The sequence below is a fragment of the Schistocerca serialis genome, chromosome 1 (assembly GCF_023864345.2).
Source record: "Schistocerca serialis cubense isolate TAMUIC-IGC-003099 chromosome 1, iqSchSeri2.2, whole genome shotgun sequence".
Lineage (NCBI taxonomy): Eukaryota > Metazoa > Arthropoda > Insecta > Orthoptera > Acrididae > Schistocerca > Schistocerca serialis.
Window position 1 is genome coordinate 484,941,843 of NC_064638.1, and position 23,616 is coordinate 484,965,458.

The window sequence follows — 23,616 nt, forward strand, 5'->3', positions numbered from 1 at the left end:
TTGTGCTTTACATTTCATGACTCCCTACTGTCAACCACACCCCTGGGGTTAAATGTCATCTATAGGTAACCAATTACCCTAACACCCTAAACAGCTGTGGATTTGAAACTTAATATTGGTAGTTTTCAATTATTTTTAAATGGCATACTCCTTTTACACCTTCACTCCACTTCCAAGGGTGTCTTACCCTAACATTACTGTTTCTCAGATAGATATACATGGACAAAGTTTGGCTGAAATTGATCCAAATTTTCCAATTATACTTCTCACCCCATAAATGGGTGCTAGAGATGTCTTAAACCCACAGCAATTGTCTCCTGGTACTAAGTATTACATGTAACATTACTGGCTAAAATTGCTGCAAGTGTTTCAGAGCTACACTGTAATATATATATTTTAAAAAATGCTGTGACTTACCAAGCGAAAAAGCGCTGGTAGATAGACAAAATAAAAAACACACAAACACACACACAAATTTCAAGCTTTCGCAACCCACGGTTGCTTCATCAGGAAGGAGGGAAGGAGAGGGAAATCGTCTTTCATCTTTCCCTCTCCTTCCTTCTTTCCTGATGAAGCAACCGTGGGTTGCGAAATCTTGAAATTTGTGTGTGTGTCTGTGTGTTTTTTATTGTGTCTATCTACCAGCGCTTTCTCGCTTGGTAAGTCACAGCATTTTTTAAATATATTTTTCCCGTGTGGAATGTTTCTTTTCATTCATTTATATATATACAAGCAATTTGTAGGCAATCTGATTAGGTGTCACATAAAAATTATAGGTCATGGGTGGTTTCAGCAGAACAATAATGTTCCCATACAAAAACTTTAAAAATGACAATAATGTTTCTTCTGAAGAGGAAGAAATTACAGCTATATGATGAAAAGAAGCTGGCTCCAGCACCTACTGGAAAAAATGTTGAATCCTACAAGCATTAAAAGATAATAACTAAATCATACTGTCCACTACGTCTCTTATTAATCTTAATAAAAAAAATTAAAGGAAAACTTTTGTGTAAGTGACTCAAAACTCCCACGACTCTTACTGATGTAAACCTCAAACAATATGTACACAGAAAGGAAAAAACAATAAAAGATTACAGAAATTAAATATTTAGGAGACCTCTATAACTGTCTGAACAGATTACTACAGAGTCAGAAGAACCAACTTAGAGTTGTCACAGAAAACATTTTCTGAGAACTACTGAAAAGATGCGTGCATGGCTCAATACGCGCCCAGTCTTTTGGGATGTTGTGCTTTTGCCAGTGTAAGAAAAGCTGGGAGCTGCAAGAGAAGCAAGAGGCTGCATTGCTTATGCAGATTACTTACTGCTGGTTGCAACATGAAATTCAAGACCTAAACAACATGCTAATTATGTTGCAAGATCATAAAAAAACCGCACACACATGATAGTTTACATACTGCTTAAAGAGAAGCTCTCATGAAAAATAAATATTTCAGTAACAAATTACGAGCAACTAAAAAGACTTACATGTGGTTGTTGTTATATGAGGAAGAAAGTGTTTCCTCCAATATTCACCACAACCCTTGAGGGTCATTACATAATGATCAAATTAGCAAATGTAGGCAAGAAAAGGTGTGGACTTCTAGCACACAGGCTACAACATAATTATGAGAAATCAAACCTTTGAATGGGCCTATGAGGAATACTCAGATAATGCAACTGTGTAGCACACTGTTCACAAGTGGCAGAATCTGAGTTTTAATTTTAGACAGACACAGAGTTATAAATGTCATAAACACTTAAGTTCATGCCTGTCTGTAGCAACTGATCTTGTCTCATGCAGCAGAAGACAAAACACTTGCTAGAAAATTATGCCAAAATCCATAATGTCAGCAAGGAGGTGGATTTAATTTTATGTTTGGGACTTATTTGTGTTTGCCTAGAGGGCAATTCTAATGTTACAGCACTTATTTACACGAAACAAACCAAACCAGTTTTTTTATTATTATTTATTTTTATATTATATTTATAGAAATTCACATGGTTGACTTCCATAGTTCTGCTGGCAGAATAAAACTATTAATACTCATGATGTGGCAACCCATTCTTTGGCAGTTCTTTGACAGCTTCAGTGTACAGATGAACACTTGACTGCATGGAGTCCAAATGGACTTACTGAACATCCATTCAAACAATGGAAAATCCACAATGGAATATAAAAGTGTAATGAGAAGTGTAGTTGCTACTCACCATATAGTGGAGATGCTGAGACACAGAAAGGCATGACAAAGAGACTGTCATAAAGTTAGCTTTCAGCCAACAAGGCCTTTGGCAAGAATAGACAACTCACACAGGCACACACACACAAGACCACAGTCTCTGGCAGCTGGAGTTAAACTGCGAGCAGCAGTGCATTATGGGATAGGCAACCAGGTGGGGGTAAGGAGGAGGCTGGGGTGCGGAGGGGAGGGATAGCACAGTAAGGGTGAAGAAAGGTAAAGTGCTGCTGGGAGCATGCAGGGATGGGTGGAGAGTAGGGCAGCTAAGTGCAGTTGGGAGGTTAGAGGAAGGCTGGAAGAGAGGGGGGAGGGCAGAGGAAAAGGAGAGAAGTAAAAAGACTGGGTGCATTGCTGGAATAGAGGGCTGTGTAGTGCTGGAATGGGAAGGGGCCAGATGGGTAATGACAAGGACATGAAAGTTGAGGCCAGGAGGGTTACGGGACCATAGGATACATTACAGGGAGGGTTCCCACATGTGCAAATCAGAAAAGCTGGATTTCGTGGAAAGAGTCCAGATGGCACAGGCTTTGAAGGAGTCAATGAAATAAAGGACGCCATGTTTGGCGGCTTGCTCAGCAACAGGGTGGTTCAAGTTGTTTCTTGGCCACAGTTTGTCAGCGGCCATTCATGCAGACAGACAGCTTGTTGGTTGTCATGCCCACATAGAATGCAGCAGAGTGGTTCAGCTTAGCTTGCAGATCACATTATTGGTTCAAAGGTAGCCCTGCCTGTGATGGGGTAGGTGGTGGTGGGAGTATGTATGGGACAGATTTTGCATCTAGGTCTATTACAGGGATATGAGCCATGAGGCAAGTGGTTGGGATAAGTGTGTAGGGAAGGGACGAGGATACTGTGTAGGTTCGGTGGGAGGCAGAATACCACTGTGGGAGGGGTGGGAAGGATAGTGGATAAGTCATATCTCATTTCAGGTACGATGAAAGGTAGTCAAAACCCTGACAGAGAATGCAATTCAGTTGCTGCAGTCCTGGGTGGCACTGAGTCACGAGGGGACTGCTCCTCTGTGGCTGAACAGTGGGGCTTTGGAAGGCGTTGGATGACTGGGAGATCTGTTCTTGTACATGGTTGGGAAGGTAATGACAATCTGTAAAGGTCTCAGTGAGAGCCTTGGTCTATTTTCAGAGGGACTACCTGTCACTACAGATGAAATGGCCACGAGTGAGCCTGTATGGAATTCTTGACATGGAATGAGTGACAGCTGTCGAAGTGGTGGTATTGCTGGTGACTGGTAGGTGTGACATGGACAGACTTATTGATGTAGCCATCTTTGAAGTGGAGGTCAAAATCGAGGAAAGTGGCTTGATAGGTCGAGTAGGACCAGGTGAAGCGAAAGGGGGAGATTTTCAGGTTCTGAAGGAATGTGGATAGGATGTCCTCACACTCGATCCAAATCACGAAGATGTCATCACAGAATCTGAACCAGGTGATGAGTTTTGGATTCCGTGTGTTTAAGAAGGTTTCCTCTAGATGGTCAGTGAGTAGGTCGGCATACGATGGTGCCATGGAGGTGCCCATAGCCATACCTTGTATTTGTTTGTGGGTACTTCAAAGGAGAAGTAATTGTGGATGAGAATATAGTTGGTCGAAGCGACTATGAAGGAAGTAGATAGTTTGGAATCCATTGGGCATTGGGAAAGGTAGTGTTCAACAGTGGTAAGGTCTTGCACATTAGGCACCGCTCCTCGCTACTGATGCCACCTCCTTTTACACTAACATCCTTAATGCCCTTGGCCTAACACTATTGAACACTAACTTTCCCTATGCCTGATGGATTCCAAACCAACACCCTCCTTCCTAGTCGCCATGACCAACTCTACCCTCATCCACAATTAGTTCTCCGTTGAAGGAATTACCTACAAACAAATTCAGGGTATGGCTGTGGGCACCCACATGGCACTATCCCTTACCAACCTATTCATGGGCCATCTAGAGGAATACTTCCTAAACACCCAGAATCTCAAACCCCCACCTCATTCAGATTCACTGATGACATCTTCGTGATCTGCATCAAGTGTGACATGGTGCCACCCAGGACTGCAGCAACTGAATTACATTCTCCACCAGGCTTTCGACTACCTCTCGTTATGGCCTGAAATGAGGAATGTCCTACCCACTGTCCTTCCCACCCCTCCCACAGTGACTGCCCACCGAACCTGCACAATATCCTCGTCTGTCCCTACACAACCCCTGCTCCCAACCACTTGACTCTTGGCTCATATTCCTGTAATAGACCTAGGTCCAAGATCTGTCCCATAAATCCTCCCACCATCACCTACTTCGGTCCGTCATGAACTTCCCCTTTCCCATCAAATGCAGGGCTACCTGTGAAACCAGTCATGTGATCTATAAGCTAAGCTGCAACCACTCTGCTGCATTCTATGTGGGCATGACAACCAACAAGCTGTCTGCCTGCATGAATGGCCACCGACAAACTGTGGCCAAAAAACAAATGGACCGCCTTGTTGCTGAGCACACTGCGCAACAAGATGTCCCTCATTTCAATGACTGCTTCATAGCCTGTGCCATCTGGATCCTTCCACCAACCATGAACTTTTCTGAATTGCACAGGTGGGAACTCTCTCTGTAATATATCCTGCGATCCCTTAACCCTCCCGGCATCAACCTTCGGTAGGCATTGTCCTTACCCATCTGGCCACTTCCCTGTTCCCATTCCAGCACTACACAGCCCTCTATTGTAAAAATGCACCCAGTCTTTTTACTTCTCTCCTTTTTTTGCTAACCCCCCGCCCCCATCTAATCTCTGGACTGCACTGCACTTAGCTGCCCTACTCTCTATCTCGTCTCTGCATGCTCCCAGCTGCAGTTTACCGTCCGTCACCCCTACTCTGCTAGGCCTCCCCCTCCCCACCCCAACTTCCTCCTTACCCCTAACGCTTGCCTCCAGCTGCCAGAGACTGTGGTTTTGTTTGTTTGTGTGTGTGTTTTGTCTATTCTTCACAAAGGCCCTGTTGGCCAAAAGCCAACTTTCCAACAGTCTTTTTGTAGTGTGTTTCTGCGACTCAACATCTCCACTATGTTGTGAGTAGCAACTGTTCTTCTCATTATACTGAACATCTATTCAGTGGCTTTACATTCTATACTTTCTCCAACACCTAGCAAATCAAGAAATGGTCCCTGAAACACATGTCTGTGTCAGATTAGAGGAGCGTAGAGCGACGTCAGTTATTGAAGATACTTTTCTCCATCACCAGATACCAATTCTAACAAACTTACAGAAGTTTCATTTAGTATGGTTAGATTTTATCTGCAATGTATGAGAGTGAATTGAGAAATCCATGAATAAGAGTGGACTGAAAGGTCCAGCAAGTTTCTATATCACATTGTGAAATTTACTTCAACATAATTCTTGGAATGCTTTCATTTAAACTTGCAAACACGTTTAACACACAGTTATTTATTGGTAGCTATATGAAGTGTGATCAAAAAGTAATGGGAATTTTTGTTTTCCTTAAGGAATCTTTATTTGTTCGTAATATCAACTTTGTCCCCTTCAAAATAGTCCCCCTCAGACGTCAGGTATAAAACGCTTGTGCCAGCGCTTCTTCCAATCTTGGAATCATGGAATCATTTCTAGAACCCACTTTTCATTATGGTGTTCAGTACTCCTTCAGTGATTCTGTATTTACCTCACCAATGACGGCAAAATGATGTTCTTTCATGGTTCTCTTCATCCTCAGGAATAGAGAGAAGTTGCAGGGACCCACATCTGGTGAATACAGTGGCTGAGAAATCAAATGTTTTGTTTTTCTGTCAAAAAATCACAAACATGCATTGAGGTGTGAAGGAGCATTATCATGATGCAATTTCCATGAGTGTTTTTACCACAATTCTGGTTATTTTCTTCAGATCGCTTCATGCAAATGGCACATACCTACCAAGTAGTATTCCTTATTGACCATATGACCATCATGAAGGAACTCATGATGCACTAATTCATAGTAGTCGAAGAAAACGGTGAGAAGGACCGTCCATACGTGATCAAACTTGTTGAATTTTTGTCTGTCTTGGCTTTTCCAGCAATTTCCACTGGGACAACGGTGCCTTTGTTTCGACATCACATCCATATACCCATGTTTTGGCATCTGGTATAACCTTCTCTAATAGTTCTGGATCCTTGTTGACTTCATTCAGCAGTTCCTGAGCAATGTCTACATGACACCTTTTTTTGGTCGAAATTCAGCAATTTCAGAACAAACTTTGCGCTATATATTTGAAGCCCAAAACATATATATATATATATATATATATATATATAAATTGCTTGGCGTGAGCCAAATGTCGTGAGCAACCTCTCCAATGGCAATCTGGCGATTTTCCAGAATCATTTTCTTTTTGTCTTCCACATTGTCATCATTAATTGATGTGCTAAGGCACCCAATGTGGTCATCGCCTTTAACGTCTTCTCAACCCTCTTTGAAATGTTTATACCACTTGTAAACTTGTCTTCCTCATAGCAGATTCACCAAAACTGACAGTCAACCTTCTGAATGCGGTGCTGCGCTTCATTCCATTTTCCAAGTAAAATTTAATGCAAATTCTTTGATCCATCTTTTTTTAAAGTAAAAAGTCCTGAGCACTTGAAAACGTTAATAAACTTTTTGACTGTCAACAACAAACTAAATATTTAAAATGCTTAAAATTGGATTTATGAAGTCCTTAAAATTAAAAAATTCCCGTTGGTTCTTGAGCACATCTCTTAAATACTGGAGTCATTTATTCAGCAGAAACTGATGGTGTGGTGATCTTTATTTGAAAACTTTGACCACAGGTACAGGTATAGGTACAAACTAAATAGTAGAAGGTTGGATTCTACACCACCACACAAAATGTTTATCTTTTGATCAGTGACATACACAATTATAAGTGCACTATACATTTTACGTTCCTGTCATGAAACCGAGTTTCCTTCAAAGAATTGGTTGATCAAATTCATGCCATTGTGAGAGAAGCCTATCAAATTACATTCTGTGAAACTGTTAAATTGTTAGGGATCTCTCGTGAGCAGATGCATAATATTACAAATGAAATTCGGAATATGAAGAAAATGTGCACAGTGGGTCGTATATTTGTTGATTGCACACTAACAATTCTCAAAAATTGATGTTTCAAAGTGTTTATGAAAGTTGCAGTTTAACCCACAGGACTGCTGGCATACTTATGTGACTGTAGGTGCATAGTGTATGCACCACTACACACCAGACATAACAGCAATCAAGCAATAGAATGGCGAAAGTGAAATTCACGGAAAATAGTAAAAACAATTTTATATGTAGGATAAGTAATGGGTTTTAGTTTGCGTAGCAAGCTGAAACGGAAATGACCATCATTAGAGGGCAGAATGTCCTTGCTCAAACATCAGCGAATGATGGTAAAACTGCAAAAGCTGGGCTTTAATAGTTTTCCACTGTTCCTATTCCCCAGATTTGGCACCAGGTGACATTTTCTGTTTCTTAATCTAAAGAAATTACTTGGGAAGAAAAATTTTTTGTAGAATGAAAGCATTATCTGTGTTCTAAACAACTACTGCATAGCACTGCAAACAAATTTCTTTTTCTGAAGGATACAAATGAAACAAGAACCTCCCACAAACAAATTAATAGTATGCTTTGGAGATTACACTGAGAAATAAATTTTTGTTACTGCATGCAAAATAAAAAAAAGTTATTTAACTCAAACAATGGAAAATCCAGAAAATCCAGGATGGAATGTGACAATATTATGAAAAGGAAAGTAGCTACTCACTATATAGCAGAGATGCTGAGTTGCAAATAGGCACAACGAAAAGACTCTCACAATATAAGCTTTCAAACAATAACACACACACACACGCACGCACGCACACACACACACACACACACACACACACACACACACACAAGTGTGTGTGTGTGTGTGTGTGTGTGTGTGTGTGTGGGTGTGTGTGTGTGTGTGTGGTCTACTTATGACAGAGGCTTTGTTGGCTGTAAGCTCATATTGTGACAGTCTTTTTGTTGTGCCTAACTGCGACTCAGCATCTCCACTGTATGGTGACTAGCAACTTTCCTTTTCATAATAAAGTTATTTAACTTTTTTCAACACACACATCAGACATGCACCAGGTGGGTGGGCAGCCAGCTATACTATATGAAGATTCTGAATGGAACTCTGCCTCTAAGCTATCTTATATTACTGTGATTTTCATCCTCCAGATTTGTCCTCTAATTATGTCTGTTCTGAGGGCTTACTGTAAATCTCCCCCATTTTCACATGAATGCGCACGCACGCACGCATGCGCACACACACACACACACACACACACACACACACACACACACACACGTATTTTGCTTGATGTTAATCTTTATCCATCAGGTAGTTACGTCTGCCTCTGTTTCATGCCTTGGACTGTGTGGAAGACAGATTTATCTCTTTCCAAACCTCACACATTACCTACAACTTATGACACCTGCATCAAATTTCCTGCACCCTTTAGTCTCGTCCAAGTACACTGTTCTGCTGTAGGACTTGCACAGCATATGTCCAAGATCAACAATTCTAACTCCACCATTATGAAAATACAATTAACCAGGCAGAGGATGATCAGCGAGACCATGCAGTACAACCTGTATGCCGATCTGCATAGCATCCTGTGTTAACACTATGCCGTCCTGCGACACCACAGCGGTGTCATGTTTTTTTGTTTTTATAAGTACTTCTGCCCTTTCATAGTGGCAGACGAAAGAGGGGATACGATTATTTATGATGAATATGCGGACGTCTTCTCTGACATTCTGGATGACTTGGCCGATTGGGAGGAAGGCACTGGATATCAAAAAAATGAAAGTGAAGCAGAATCGATGGAAGACAGTGAAATACGTCCAAGAAGAATTCGGTGAATTCTACGGTTGCCAACTGATTCGGATGAATCAGAGGAAGAAGATAGTACACAGTGATCAGACTTTGATTCACCAAGGACCAATAATAAATTTGAAGGATCTCCAGGTCCAAACATATTTCCCAAAGATACACAAAGCGTCAAGGATATCGTAGAATTATATATTGGGAACGATCTATTTGAATATATTAGCAATGAAACTAACAAGTACTGCAGTCAAAATTGCAATAGAAGGAAATTGGATTAAAAAAAAAAAAAAGAAACGCCAAATTTGTTGGTGTTATGGGACCCAAACTTAGGAAATGGTTTCAGCTTGCTATCCTTATGGGAATTGTAAAACAAGTGCAGATCAATGATTATTGGTTAACGAGTCCAGTGATAGATACATCGATATTTCGCAAAACAATGTCCCGCAACAGATTCAGACAAATATTATCATTTTTGCATTTTTCCGACAACAATAAACTGGAGAGTGGCGATCGGCTTTACAAAGTGCAATTTTCAAGTGATTATTTATTCAAAAAGTTTAAAGAAACTTTTAATCTAAGTCAAAACATCTCAACTGATGAAGGAATGATAATGTCGCATGAACGGTTAAATTTTAAAGTTTACAGTCCATTGAAAATTACGAAATATGGCATACTCTTTCAGATGGTGTGCAATTCAAGTATGGGATACATTTCCTCATTCAAGATGTATTCCAGCACTGGCCAGCCTTTAGCAAAAACAGTGATGGAACTACTGACACCTTCTTGTGGAAAGTGGCATCACCTCTGCATGGATAATTATTGTAACAGTGCAGAACTTGCAATAAGCTACTTGAAAATAAAATTCGAGTTTGTGGAACGATACGGCAAAATAGAGGATTTCCAGAAAAATTAAAGCACGTAAAAGTCAATGTGTTTGAAGCTTACTCGCACAGGTATGGAGAACTTCGAAAACTAAAATGATACAAATGATCTCTACAATACGTAATGCCACTTTGACTGACACTCACAGAGCGAGAAAAAAAAATAATAAAATAAAATAAAAATACACACAATAAAAAAACCTGAAAGCGTATTACACTACAACAAATACATGGAGTGGATCGGGCAGACGAATGTTTGAGTTGTTACCCTGTGTACAGAAAACGATGAAATGGTCAAAAAAGATTTGCATGTACCTCTATCATTGCGCATTATTTAAAATGTCAATATTTCAACACCGAACACAAGAGTCTCAGGTTTCACAATTTTTTACTGAAAGTGTCTGATTCATGGATAAAAGACAGCGTACCTGCTTCTGAGCAAAACTTGGAGGTTGCAACTACAACGAGAACGTCTCATCATGTTCTGGTTTACAGACTTTCCAGTCACATAAACCAACACCAACCAATACTTATTTCCAAAACGAATCAACTAAAACGAAGAAACTGCCATGTAAGTTCCAAAAACAAAAAAAGAAGAACAACCAAACTTGATGTGTACGTCTTGCGGAGTTGCATTACACCTTGGAGATTGTTTTGCTGCATACCATATGAAAGAGAAAATACTAAGTACCAAAGACAAAATAAATAAACAAAACAAACCAATTTTGTATATATTTATGTACGTATATCTTCGACATTTCAAGAAAGTAGGGGAAGAGGGTTGAGAACTTATGAAAACTAACAATGAGATTAGTAAAACTTAACAGTTTATAATATCCTGATAAAGTCAAGAACGGCCGGCAACAAGTCAAGCAATCCGAATTTGCGCTGCTGGCGCCAAGCAAATATATTTGTACGAGACATTCGGATGGCAAAGTGTTAATATGATTATGACCAAACTCTCAGAAAAAATGTATGTCAATTAACTGTTTGCAGAAGAAATGGTAAGAGTTACAATTGTGAAACAGAAGCACACTTGACAAAAAAAATAGTCCCCCCCCCCCCCCTCGACCTGTAAACATCATGTTAATACTGTGCAACAATATCTCAGTCCTTGACAACGGCCTCAATTTGACCAGGAAGAGTGTCCACAATTTTCTTCTGGTATGCAAAATGCAACTTAAGTCACTTATTGATGATTAGGTCTCACAGAGCTACCAGTTTGTGAGGATGTTGATTGCTATGTCTCACCTGCTATTCCAAATACTCACAGAAATTTTCTATGGGATCAAGTTTGAATAGTCTAGATGGCAAATTGAGGTGCAATACAGTGTCTGGTAAGTCCAAATATGAAAGTGCCTTGCACCCTGTCATGTCTAAAATCTTACTGCGACTCATTCCATACAACCAACTGCCACATACAGATCTGGGGAGGTTCACCTGAACACCTGGTATGATTTCTGCACCATCCACAGTGCTTTAAAGCAACCACTGTTCCCCCTCAGGGGTGGTAACTAATATTTTGTCCAGTGACTTAGTTGCAGGCAGAAAGGTACTTAGTTTAGCACTGGGCTCGTTCTTTTGGTTTTCACCATTGACATATAAAATGTGGCACATAAATAAATAATAAATCAAGTGCCAAAAAACTGATTTAGAGATTATCAACAAAATGTATATAGCACTTACACAAAAGCATTATAAAAGTTAGGGATCACAACCCGAACACAAAAACTATATGTATTTTTTATTCTAGCTTAGTAGGTTTAAGAACAAAATGATACAAAATTTGAAGAAAATTATATGTTCTATATACAATGGGCTTAAACACATAACGATGGAAGTGCCATCGTGCCCATTTTCACTCACTTCACAAGGTTCTCATAAAACCACTTATTCTCATCTTTCACACATTGAATCATTTTAGCTAAATCCCTACTCTTTTTTTCAGACAACTTAGATTCATAGTATAGTGTTTCTAGGTGCATGTATTGAAGATCAGAAGGCTTCACAATTCTCTTCAAGATGCAATGTTTTTCGAACTCTTTCAATCGCATTAGGAGATGACCAAACATGCAGTATGCCTAGGCATTCAGCAGTCAGTTTAGTCCACTGTGCCTCTTAAACTACACATTGGTGAAATTCATAACAATCACTATTAACGATGTGCATAGCTTCAATCATGAGGCAAACTAAATCTTTTGGAACCTCAAACACAGTTAGCCTCTTTTGTTTCTCAATATGAATAAAATCACGATCGCAAGACATAAAAGCGCGTCCTTCCACAAAAAAACTTGTGTTCTGTTTTGGTAAAGTAGCCCTTTCTTGTTACGTAGACCCAGAGAAAAATCATTATCTTGTTTTTATTCTGCCCACAGCAGTTGTCACTCCACATTACCAGTTTCTTTTAGAAGTAAAGTTTTGATGTCAAGGCTTTATGCCACAAGAAACCATTCCATTCCCACTCCTAACACATACGGCTCATACCAGAGAATTTGGAGCTGCTGTAAATAGTACATTGCACTGTACCTTAACTAAGGAAGAGATATCACTTTTTATAAATACATTGCTGCTGTACATACTTCCAAGACAGGACCTTGACCCTTTATTGTTTCAACTTTCATGGAATCCATAGCTTTCTTTGCTTTTGGTGATGGAGTTATAGATGCAGCTTATTGTCTTTATTATTGGGATTACACATCAATGGCTTCAAGATTACATTTAAATCATGTGCTGCATGACAAACGATGAAATTTTAGTTTGGGAAATCTGTCTTTAAAGACTTTAGCACAGGAATAGTCCGTGATTTTAGTGTCGTCACATTGCTTTTGAAATTCCTTGAATAAACGAAAAACAATTAGGTCTTCACATACATATTCTTTGTCAGGTGATACTTTCTCTCGAATAGCAGGGTTCTTGCCTTGGTATGGCATTAATATGAACAACAACCAGCTTTTAATCTTCTTCTGCATAATTCCAGTGGGTTTTTCCTTATTTCCTTGCTTTACTTCACAGACGGATCTCACCACTCTGCTTTTGGTCAAACCAGGAACCTCACAAAGTGTCCCTTTACATTCTCTTATTACATATCCCTCACCATTAGGCAATGTGTAGCATATAGTTATACAGTTATTTCTTTGTTTCTTAGATTTTACCTGTTATTCAGCTCCTTACTCAGTACACAGCTGAGCAGTTTCATTACTATCATTTATTTCTGATCTTCGCCTCTTCACTTTGCAAAGACATACATCAGACATTGCATAGGTATTTTGCGTCACTATATCTTTTAGTGAGTAGAAATTATTAAAAAACATAAGTTTCTGGTCTTATGAAAGCTGTCTGCATTTAAATTGACATTTACAGAAAACCTGAAAGAGTGAAACAGTATATATAATAACATTTTTAAATCACCATACCTAGGACTTTGCAAGTGAGTAAATAATTCCATGAAAGTTGTTGACTATAACCTCATAATCAGAACAATAATTTTTGCCAATCTGAAATTAGTATCAATAATAAATTAAATGCATTAAAATACTTAACATTACTTATGTTGATTCAAAGCCTTACAATAAATGTTCAAACAACAGTCAAGACCTACCTTGTGCTTGGGAGCCTCTTCAGTTGGACCCACAATATTGTCTTTTCGAGTATATTCCTTTTCTTCACTGTGTAGTTTCTTACTTTCACTTTGAGCACTACCTTCACCTCTCTTCCTCCATTTTGGTCCAGTTTTCCTCTCTATTTTGCAATACTGTATATTATGTATCTGTAATAATTACTTCAGCAATGCTCTATTGTTGCAAACAAACCGCAGACCTACTTCAGTCATAAGCAATTCACACAAGAGCAAGACGCAAGACGCTAACAGAGGACAGAGAGTTGGCGCATGACTGATTATTTTAACACTGATGTTGGAGTTAGACCTTAATGCCATCTTGTGTCAGCTGTAAATGGTTTCCTGATGTTCTGGCACTTGTATCAGAGCATAAATTGTTGGCTTTGGCATTTACAGTGGAATTTCACCAACAACTCAAGTTTTCATTTTTTTGGCACTTGCCTCATTATTTACTTATGGTTACAAATGCAAATTAGGAGCTTTTGATATTCTTTTCATCATGCTGAAAAGCAAGAATGAGGAAAGGCAACCATTCACATGGAGATCAATGATGTGTGGTGCATTAAGAAACATGACAAATCAAAACATTGCAGCATTTTTCAAACTTCAATATCACTCTTTTCCTAGTATTGTCTAAAATTTCTCTCTCCAGACCTCCTTTAATGCTTTTTGATGGCTGTATGTGACTGCCTTCACAGGATATTAATTATTCACAATGATACAGAAGCTTAAATTTCAGTTTTTCTCCTTTTTTCTCATTTTTTGCACTTCTACATTGGTCTAGTTACATCCACATCAAAAAGTATAAGAGACACTCCTTGTTTGTAGAGTGCAAGTTAAACAAAGGCTGCATTGTGTGATAAGAGAGTGGAACAGATTGGTGTAAATAAGACAAAACTTACCACGAGCCCTGTATAAAAGACACTCAACATGTCATATGAGACTTTTTTTTTCCTCCTGGGATTGCAACAAACTACTTTATCTAATGATCTGCATGCATAAAACTGGGATTTTCAACTGGACACAGAGTGAAACTTCTACTGCCTGCCAACGGATTTTAAAGTAATCCAACCTGAAGCTGATTATCTTCACTTGATCTCAGAATGAGAGCAATTGCTAATTGTAAAGAAGAATGCAACAAATTTTTGTTAGTAATAAAACACAGATGCATAAGATAAATATGTATTACAAAAATATATCTTTCTCATTGTACAAATGGGAAACTACAAGATTTCAAAGAAATGTGATGTTTTTGTATCTCACTACAAAAGCAAATATGTACATAAACATGCCTTGTGGCTGCATCTGTTACTTGATTTACAAAGCTTTCTATTGATAAAATTCTATTGAGCTTCCAGATATAGTGGCACTACTGCCTGTGATGTTATCGGCGCCCATTTCAGTGCTGTATAAGGTAAAGTTTCAGTTGCAAGACTGCCTCAAATGCTTCAGTCTTCTAACAGTCTGTTTCCAAGCTAAGCTTAACTGCAGACTACCATCTTTATTGAGGTGTTTTCAGACATTTTTATCTCAGTCACTTCTTTCGTGAGGCTGAACCAGAAACCATTTGTCTTATCATTATACAGACACACGGTTTCTGGTACGGCATCATAAAAGACATGAGTGAGAAAAAAATTTCTAAAATACCCTCAATAGACATTGAAGTTAAGCAAGTCTTGGAACCCGGCCATAGGAAGGTTGAAGCAGGTGTGACTGTCTTGCAATCAAAACATTGTGTTATATGGCACTGGACTAGGCACTAGTGACATCACAGCCAGCAGCATCATAATGTCATGTGGCTGCTGCCGCCATCCTTATAGCAACCACTTGACAATGGCTGAGAAGTACTAGGTCAAAAGCTTGTGGTATCTAAACAACTTGATGTGACTGGAAGCATGAGAGAGTTTTATCAATGTATATCACCATGAAAACTTGCATTCCTATAAAGCTTTCTATTTTACACATAAAAATATGTGTACATAACAATGAACATTGTCAGCTTATAAGAAAATATAAAAACGAGCTGCACTGAATGACATCCCACATATGATATTCAAATCATTACTTGTTAACAAATACATCAGTAAGAGTACAGAGAAAATACAATAAAAAAGTACTATTATATATACATAGGTGTACGTACAAGTTACCAAGTAGTGCTCATATGAGAAGGTAAGTATTCAAATTTAACTTCTGTTGCAAAACTCCCAAGAGTAAAGTTTCAGCTCCAACGACAGGTGACCCAAGCTTCTTTAATTTTGGCCACATATGCTTGTCTTCACTGCAAGATACTATGAAAGAATTTGCTGGAAGTTTCTTCGTGGCGTCTATAAATGTACCTCCACAACTTTCAACTATACCTGAAATATTTGGTAACAATGCAGATCTCTAGTATGTGCAGCAAGAAGAACAACTGGTTTTAAAATTATTGCATATGCTTAGGTGTAAATATGGTTACAAAAATCCCTTGGTAAAAATAAAAAAAAACACACACACACACACACACACACACACACACACACACACACACACACACAAGAGAGAGGGGGACGGGGGGAAGGAAAGAAAGAGAGAGAGAGAGAGAGAGAGAAGTCTGCATCTAAAGCTCTAGGTTTTACAACTTCTGTGAAGTATGAGATAATGTATTTATGGGATAACGCAGTTTTCACTTTTTATCCTTTGCTCCCACAAGCTTGATGTGACATGCGGTACTTTTTCAGCATAGCCCTCATTTTTTTCACAGTAAAAAGAAAAATCTACCATAGTCTCTTTAGTTGTTTATATTCCTTGTCAAGACTCCAGCATGATGGGTCAACAACAGCTGTGTAGTACCTTTCATTAACACGTTTGTTTCCTGACACCAGCAGCAGTCTGTCTTCACTGATACACACAACTGTTGACACTCCATATTTTATTTTTTGTTTCTCCCATATTCTGCAACTGATACCTTTATTCTGGCAGATACCCTAGTGACACTAATTCAGATACAGTTAGCTCCTAATTATCCGGATGCAGATTATCCAGATTGCAGATTATCTGTCCACAGTTACATGATTTTTGAAAAATAAAAAAACAAATGTAAATACATAAAACTGCAACCAGTCACTTTTTTGAATAGTTATTTATTGTTCCAGGAACAAGTTATCGAACCTGGAAGTTACATTAGTATTTCTAGCATAATGCTGGTTGCTGGCTCTGTTACAAGAAGATGGAACCTTTAATGTATCGCCATGACTATTGTTTTTTTGTTGAAATGGATGCAAAATTTAAATTTTTTACTTACTGTGGCAGTATGGGCACCTTTTTTCGTTTGTGTCCATCTTTCTGATTCCATTTTTGATAGCCAGTTGGTACATCACTTTAGACACTTGTACGCAATCTGTATTCATTTACACTGTGACAGCAAAACTTGGCCAGCATCCGGCATGTGCTCCACAACTGTTGCTTGTAACAAAGATCTTGACAAAAAGATATGGTGTAGGCCTATTTTGCTCAGAGATGTAACTTGTTCTTGTTTACATGTGTTAAAGTCGATATAAGGACAAATATTTTAATAAGACTGGTGTTAACATGAGAGCACAAAATAATATAAATAAATAAATGAATTACTACAAGAACAAACTTCAAGTGATTTGATGTCTTATATTAATGTATAATACAGTCAATTTATGAGCAAATATTATAATCGAGATTGACATTAACATGAATGTACAGGAATAAAATAATACAGAGTTATAGTATTTGTAATGAGGTACAGCTGTTTGTATGACCATGACCTTTATATTTAAACTTAAAACAATAACAAACCTTCAAATGAACTGCTGTCTTATTTCTATTCTTGCAGTAACAAGATCTGGTATGTTACTAAGGGTAGAGTCAGTCTATTTTAGATAAAGGTATGTATAAAAATTATAGTGTTTGTAATGAACTAAAGCTGTTTGTAAGGCCATACACTTTACATTTAAAATCAAGAAGAAAATATCAAATGAACTGTTGACTTATTTCTATTCTCATATTAATGTGATCTGGAATATCAGTAAAGGCATATACTGTTTGTTTCAGTTACAGGTAATACATATAAAAGTACTGATTAATGTTAACAGTAATGGGCTTTACCATTTAGAAATACAGTGCAGGTTTTATTGTGCGGTTGGATACTTACATTGACATCAGTGTAGTTAGAATGTAAGGAGAGGGATTTTTTTGGGGGGGTGGGGGGGGGGGGTTTGGTGGGGGGGGGGGGGGGATGGAAGTAGTGTAGGGTTGGTTGACTGGTTACTTGTTATGAACTAGTAATTCTTTGAAGTTCTGAAGGAAATATTTGTTTCTGTGTTTAGTCTGGTCACTGAGTAAGTAGTCAGCTGCTGTATTTTTGTAGGTAAATATTTCAATTTCTTCAAGAAGACCAAGTAACCTGCCTCTGTTGACAGAATGGAGTATTTGGAGATTTTGTTATATGTTGTTTGCAGAAAGATTCTGTTGGGCAAGATGTGAGGCAAAGATGGATTTGTTGAGGTTGTTAGGATGTAGTGCATCTATGTGATTCTAATGGGTCTGAGCACTATGGGACTTAACATCTGAAGTCATCAATCCCCTAGAACTTAGAACTACCTAAATCTAACTAACCTAAGGACATCACACACATCCATGCCCGAGGCAGGATTCGAACATGCGACTGTAGCGGTCTTGCGGTTCCGAACTAAAGCGCCTAGAACCGCTCGGCCACAACAGCCGGCGCATCTATGTGTTCTGTAAATCTTACCGTGAAGCTTCTGCCAGTTTGTCTAATGTAGAAGCTTGGACATCAGTTGCAAATGAGCTTGTACACACCTCACTTTTGATACTGTTGTATAGGGGTTTTGGTGTTGTGTAAGATTTTATTTTGTATTTTGTTGTTGGTGAAGAAGCTTATTTTTATGTTGTATGTCTTGAAGAGGTTGACAATTCAGTGAGAAATCTTCAACTAGGGAAGGCATGCTTATAAATGTGGTCTTCTTGTTTGTGGGTGGTTGTTCAGCAGTTGGTTGATTTGATTTTGCTGTATGGATTAGTTTAGCTATTATTGCAGGATTGTACCCACTGCTGGGGGCAATTGATTAAATTTCTGTTTCATTTTTCCTTTAACTTGTGTGCATTAGGATTTTAAGCATGTGATTAATCATTGTTCTGAAGAATGCCTTTTTTATGTTGGTCTGGATGGAAAGAGGACTTATGTATGAACAAACTGGTGTTGGCTTTCTGAAAATTTGAAATTAATGCTTTTGAACTAAGCCATACACTTGTTGCTCATGTATTCAGGATCTTTCTAGACTATGTCAATTACGTATTATTTTATACCTGGACATTCATGTTAATGCCAATCTTGATTACAATATTTGCTCATAAATTGACTTTATTATACATTAATATATGAATAGAAATAAGACATCAGATCACTTGAAGTTTGTTCTTGTAGTAATTCATTTATTTGTTCATATGATTTTGCGCTCTCATGTTAACACCAGTCTGATTAAAATATTTGTCCTTATATCGACTTTAACACATGTAAGCAAGAACAAGTTACATCTCTGAGCAAAATAGGCCTACACCATATCTTTTTGTCAAGATCTTTGTTACAAGCAACAGTTGTGTAGCACATGCTGGATTCTGGCAAAGTTTCACCATCACAGTGTACATGAATACAGATTGTGTACAAGTGTGCAAAGTGATGTACCAACTGGCTATCAAAAATGGAAGCAGAAAGATGGACACAAACGAAAAAAGGTGCCCATACTGCCACAGTAAGTAAAAATTTAAATTTTGCATCCATTTCGGCAAAAAAAAAAAAAAAAAAATAGTCATGGCGATACATTAAAGATTCCATCTTCTTGTCACAGAGCCAGCAACCAGCATTATGCTAGAAATAGTAATGTAACTTCCAGAAAACCATCTGAGGATGAACCTGAAAAGGTTCAAAAACCAGTTCATGGAACAATAAATAACTATTCAAAAAAGTGACTGGTTTCAGTGTTATGTATTTACATTCAATTAACAGTCACGGGTTCTAAAATGCCCATATTGGATAAGATTAACAACAAACAATGTCTGAAGGTCTGTGTTATAACTAGAATAAATATTCATTCACAATACACTATGATGCATATGCTTTATGTTTCACTGCCAGAAACAACGTGGGCTCCAATCCCACACTTCAATATGCCTGAAATTATTTTTATCTTCAGGTAAATTCAGGTGCTATACACTTGTAACATGTCCACAGCTATTTACTGTCTACATGTTTGCCTAGCCAGTCCCTAAGAACAGGAGGTCAATAATTTCCAAAGCAAATGAAAATTATTTTGCTTTTTTTCTGGGACAGTTCCCTTCAAATCCTTGATCCAGGAGGTATGCAGTGCTGATCACACTTTTGTAACAGCTGAGAGGTGTCAATAATACCATAGCTTCTACAATGGGAGAATTGGGTAAATTTCTACAATGATATTTTTGTGTATGAAACAGTTCTGTAACTTGTTGTCAGATCAATAATTCTTGTATCTCACCCAGATAACCATTCCATGACAGTAGACATTGATGATACTGAGCCAAAGAGGTTGTGGGGCATGGCAACGCAGGATCTACATTTACGCAGGTGGAATTCCTGGCGACCCCCCTGCTCCTGCCTGCCAGTAGCACCACTGGCATACAGTTCACTGACCGAAGACTGTGAGATCATCCTCGTGATGCACTACTGGAGCTTGGCTGCTCTCTACTGTATTGGACTATTAATTACTGTGCTGATAACAACTGTGTGAGGACTTACATACTTTTTTGGAATTATTCTTCCACCATCAAGTTTGCTTGCTCATCCTGACGTAGCTCATTAAGGTTTTATGAACTTTAACTTTGTTCTGTGGCTGCACATAAATAATCTACACTGTATTTGTGGTATACACATGAATGTGTGGGTAATAAATGTTTGTTTCATCACAATTTCTTAATATACCTTGATTGTAGCTCACCACAAATCAACACTGTTATTATCATATTACTAGCAAACCCGGCGATGCTTTGCAACCGGTAAATATGTATGGAAATTGGATATGCGCCCTATCTCTCCTTCCCCTTCTTTGTCCATCACCTCCTCCCTACTTTCTCTGTCCATCTCCTCCTCCCCCTATGCAAATCCGTCAATGCTTTGGAATTGTTAAATATGTATGGGAACTGGATATATGTCCTAATCTTCTTCTCCCCCCTCTCTCTGTCCATCAACTCCCTTCCCTCTCTTTGTCCATACACTACTCCTCCCCACTCTGTCCATCTCTTCTGCCCATCCCCTCATCCCCCCCCCCCCTCTCTCTCTCTCTCTCTCTCTCTCTCTCTCTCTCTCTAACCTTGAGCGTTGTTTATTGTTACTGCAAACAAGACCTCAATTGGGAAATGAAATCTCTTAAAATGGATGAGTAAATCGATTGGAACTATTGGAATATGGGGTATAAGAGACCTCTCCTGTTGCTGGATCTGCGAGTATAGTAGCTTCAATGATAGTATTTTGCATATTGTTATTTGGCAACGGGTAGGATTACAAAGTATTGGATAATTCAGATTCTGTGGTAATATTCTAATAATACTCCATAAATAAAACTTCCCTGTTATGTGTTGAAACCAACTGTAATGAAGGAAACAAAACAGCACATATTTGTGTATACACTTTTTGTTTAAAATTATGTATAAGGAGAAAGGATATATATTTAAGTGCCTTGTTATTGTAGTTAAAAATGACAGAGGAAGACAATGAAACCACAACTGTCACAAAGCATGCTGTCCGGCATGAGCAATATGTCACTGTTATGATCAAAAGATGGCACTACAATAGGTATACAAAAGCATGTGCATATTAGCATGCAACACTGTGTCAAAATTTCAAAGCAATCAGTGAAGAACTGCAAGCAATCAGTGAAGAACATTCAGAGACACAAGATTTGAATAAATGAACATTACATTTTATTTATATAGATTATCATCATCATTCTTTTTCAAAGAAACACGATTTGCTGTAGTGATACAGTATTTGATGGAAGATTGGGAGCAGGAGGGCTGGTGAGAATGTGACTAACCCAGTACGTGCTGATTTCTGGTTTGCCAATTTATGTCCGTTGTGCTTACATTGCTGCTCGACAGTCGGAGCTTTCATACAATACTTAACAGGATCGCAAAACTCCGAACCTTGATTTTTCAAAGATGCTCAAAAAGAGTATCATACTACAACATCATCTGTTACGTCTGAGCATGTACTACAACTGTGAAAAAGATGAGCAAAGCTATCCTTATTAAATGTTTTCCATGCTGTGGTGTCACCACCAGACACCACACTTGCTAGGTGGTAGCTTTAAATCGGCCGCGGTCCATTAGTACATGTCGGACCCGCGTGTCGCCACTGTGTGATCGCAGACCGAGCGCCACCACAAGGCAGGTCTCGAGATACGGACGAGCACTCGCCCCAGTTGTACGGACGACTTTGCTAGCGACTACACTGACGAAGCCTCGCTCATTTGCAGAGCAGATAGTTAGAATAGCCTTCAGCTGAGTCAATGGCTACGACCTAGCAAGGCGCCATTAGTAACATTGCATGTATCTAAAGAGTCTCACTTGTATCGCCACAATCTCCAGATGTACCAAAAGGATGGATTAAAGTTAAGTATTCCAGAAGCTACGTACTTTTCTTTATAGCATTCACTACGTATCCTGTTACAGACCTATCTCTTGCCTGCTACACGCGTGCCTTTCGGCTACTTCCGTGGCGTGGCTGTCTTGCTACGCCACAACACATGCAATAGTAGATGTGCATACTGAACACTTATAACCTGTGTTATAAACTTCATAGCTTCCTGTGTGAGCTGTATATAGGTTATTTATATTCAATACTGACAAGTGCAGAGTCAGCTGAATTGGTCCGCATCGGCAGTTTAACTGCACAGGCTGTTGAGCTATAGGAACAAACAATGGTTATATGCGAGAGTGTGAAGGCTGGAGGAGGAGGAGGAGGAGGAGGAGGAGGAGGGGAATTTGGTGGTATGCTATGTAATTTATTAAATTATGAATAATAAACAATAAATAATTATTTTTATTCATAGAAAGGAATAATCTCCTCCCCCCACATAAAATGTTTTGAAAAATTGCCTAGATAGAAATTTATCCAAATAACACCCGTCTCTTCCTATTCTATTAATATGCTGTCATGCATATCCTGCATATTCTTTTATTCTTTTACTTGTTATATCAGGATTAGCAATTTCCGCTAAATCGTTCTCTCTCTCTCTCTCTCTCTCTCTCTCTCTTCTTCACAACAAATTATTATATAGTGTCAGTGTTTTGTTATGGTTTGTCATCCATGAAACTTTTTTAATGGGAGTTCTCCCCCAAGTCTCCCATGTTTGAACCTGTTAGTGGCATAATCCCCCACTGGGAATGGGATGATTTGAACTGAGAAAGTCATTTCTGGCTTCACAATTTTCTACAGGTAACCTATTCAGATGATTACTTCAAGAAGAGCCCCAATACCTGAGCAAGTCTTGTGTGAGTGGAATATTGCTGAGATTATTTGCTAGCAAGTGTTTTGCCTCACTATACACTCACCACCTCACTTTCAGATTCAGGTTTGTTTTAAATGTGCTTTCTTCTCTTACCCAGAAACTAAACTATGGGTGGGCATTTGGACATGACCAAGGCTTTTGGTATTGAACAGTTTGTGGCACTGAGTAGCTCTGATGAAAGGGTATCACATCAATAGCAAACATGAATCCTAATGATGTAGTTGGCTCAGCTTCCTGAGATGCTATCTGAAATTATCCAAAGGGCATTTATTGTCTTCAAATTTGATTGCAAGCTAAATTAAAACAGTGATAGTAGCTAAAAAAACCTCACTCTTAAAACAGCTGAATAATTATAGAACAATCAGAAGATGTAATTATAGAACCAAATATTCTACTACACATTTTTTTCTTTATTCTTAAACTGAGATT

General features: G+C 38.6%; 1 protein-coding gene across 1 annotated transcript in view; it reads right to left on the reverse strand.

The window, feature by feature from the left end:
• Positions 1 to 14,784: 14,784 nt before the first annotated feature.
• Positions 14,785 to 23,616, reverse strand: part of LOC126484377 (uncharacterized) — a 100,026-nt gene continuing 91,194 nt past the window's right edge. The window contains exon 12 of the mRNA XM_050107905.1: positions 14,785 to 15,978. Coding sequence (XP_049963862.1) covers positions 15,779 to 15,978 — 200 coding nt within the window. The 3' untranslated portion in view covers positions 14,785 to 15,778. The remainder of the gene's footprint in view (positions 15,979 to 23,616) is intronic.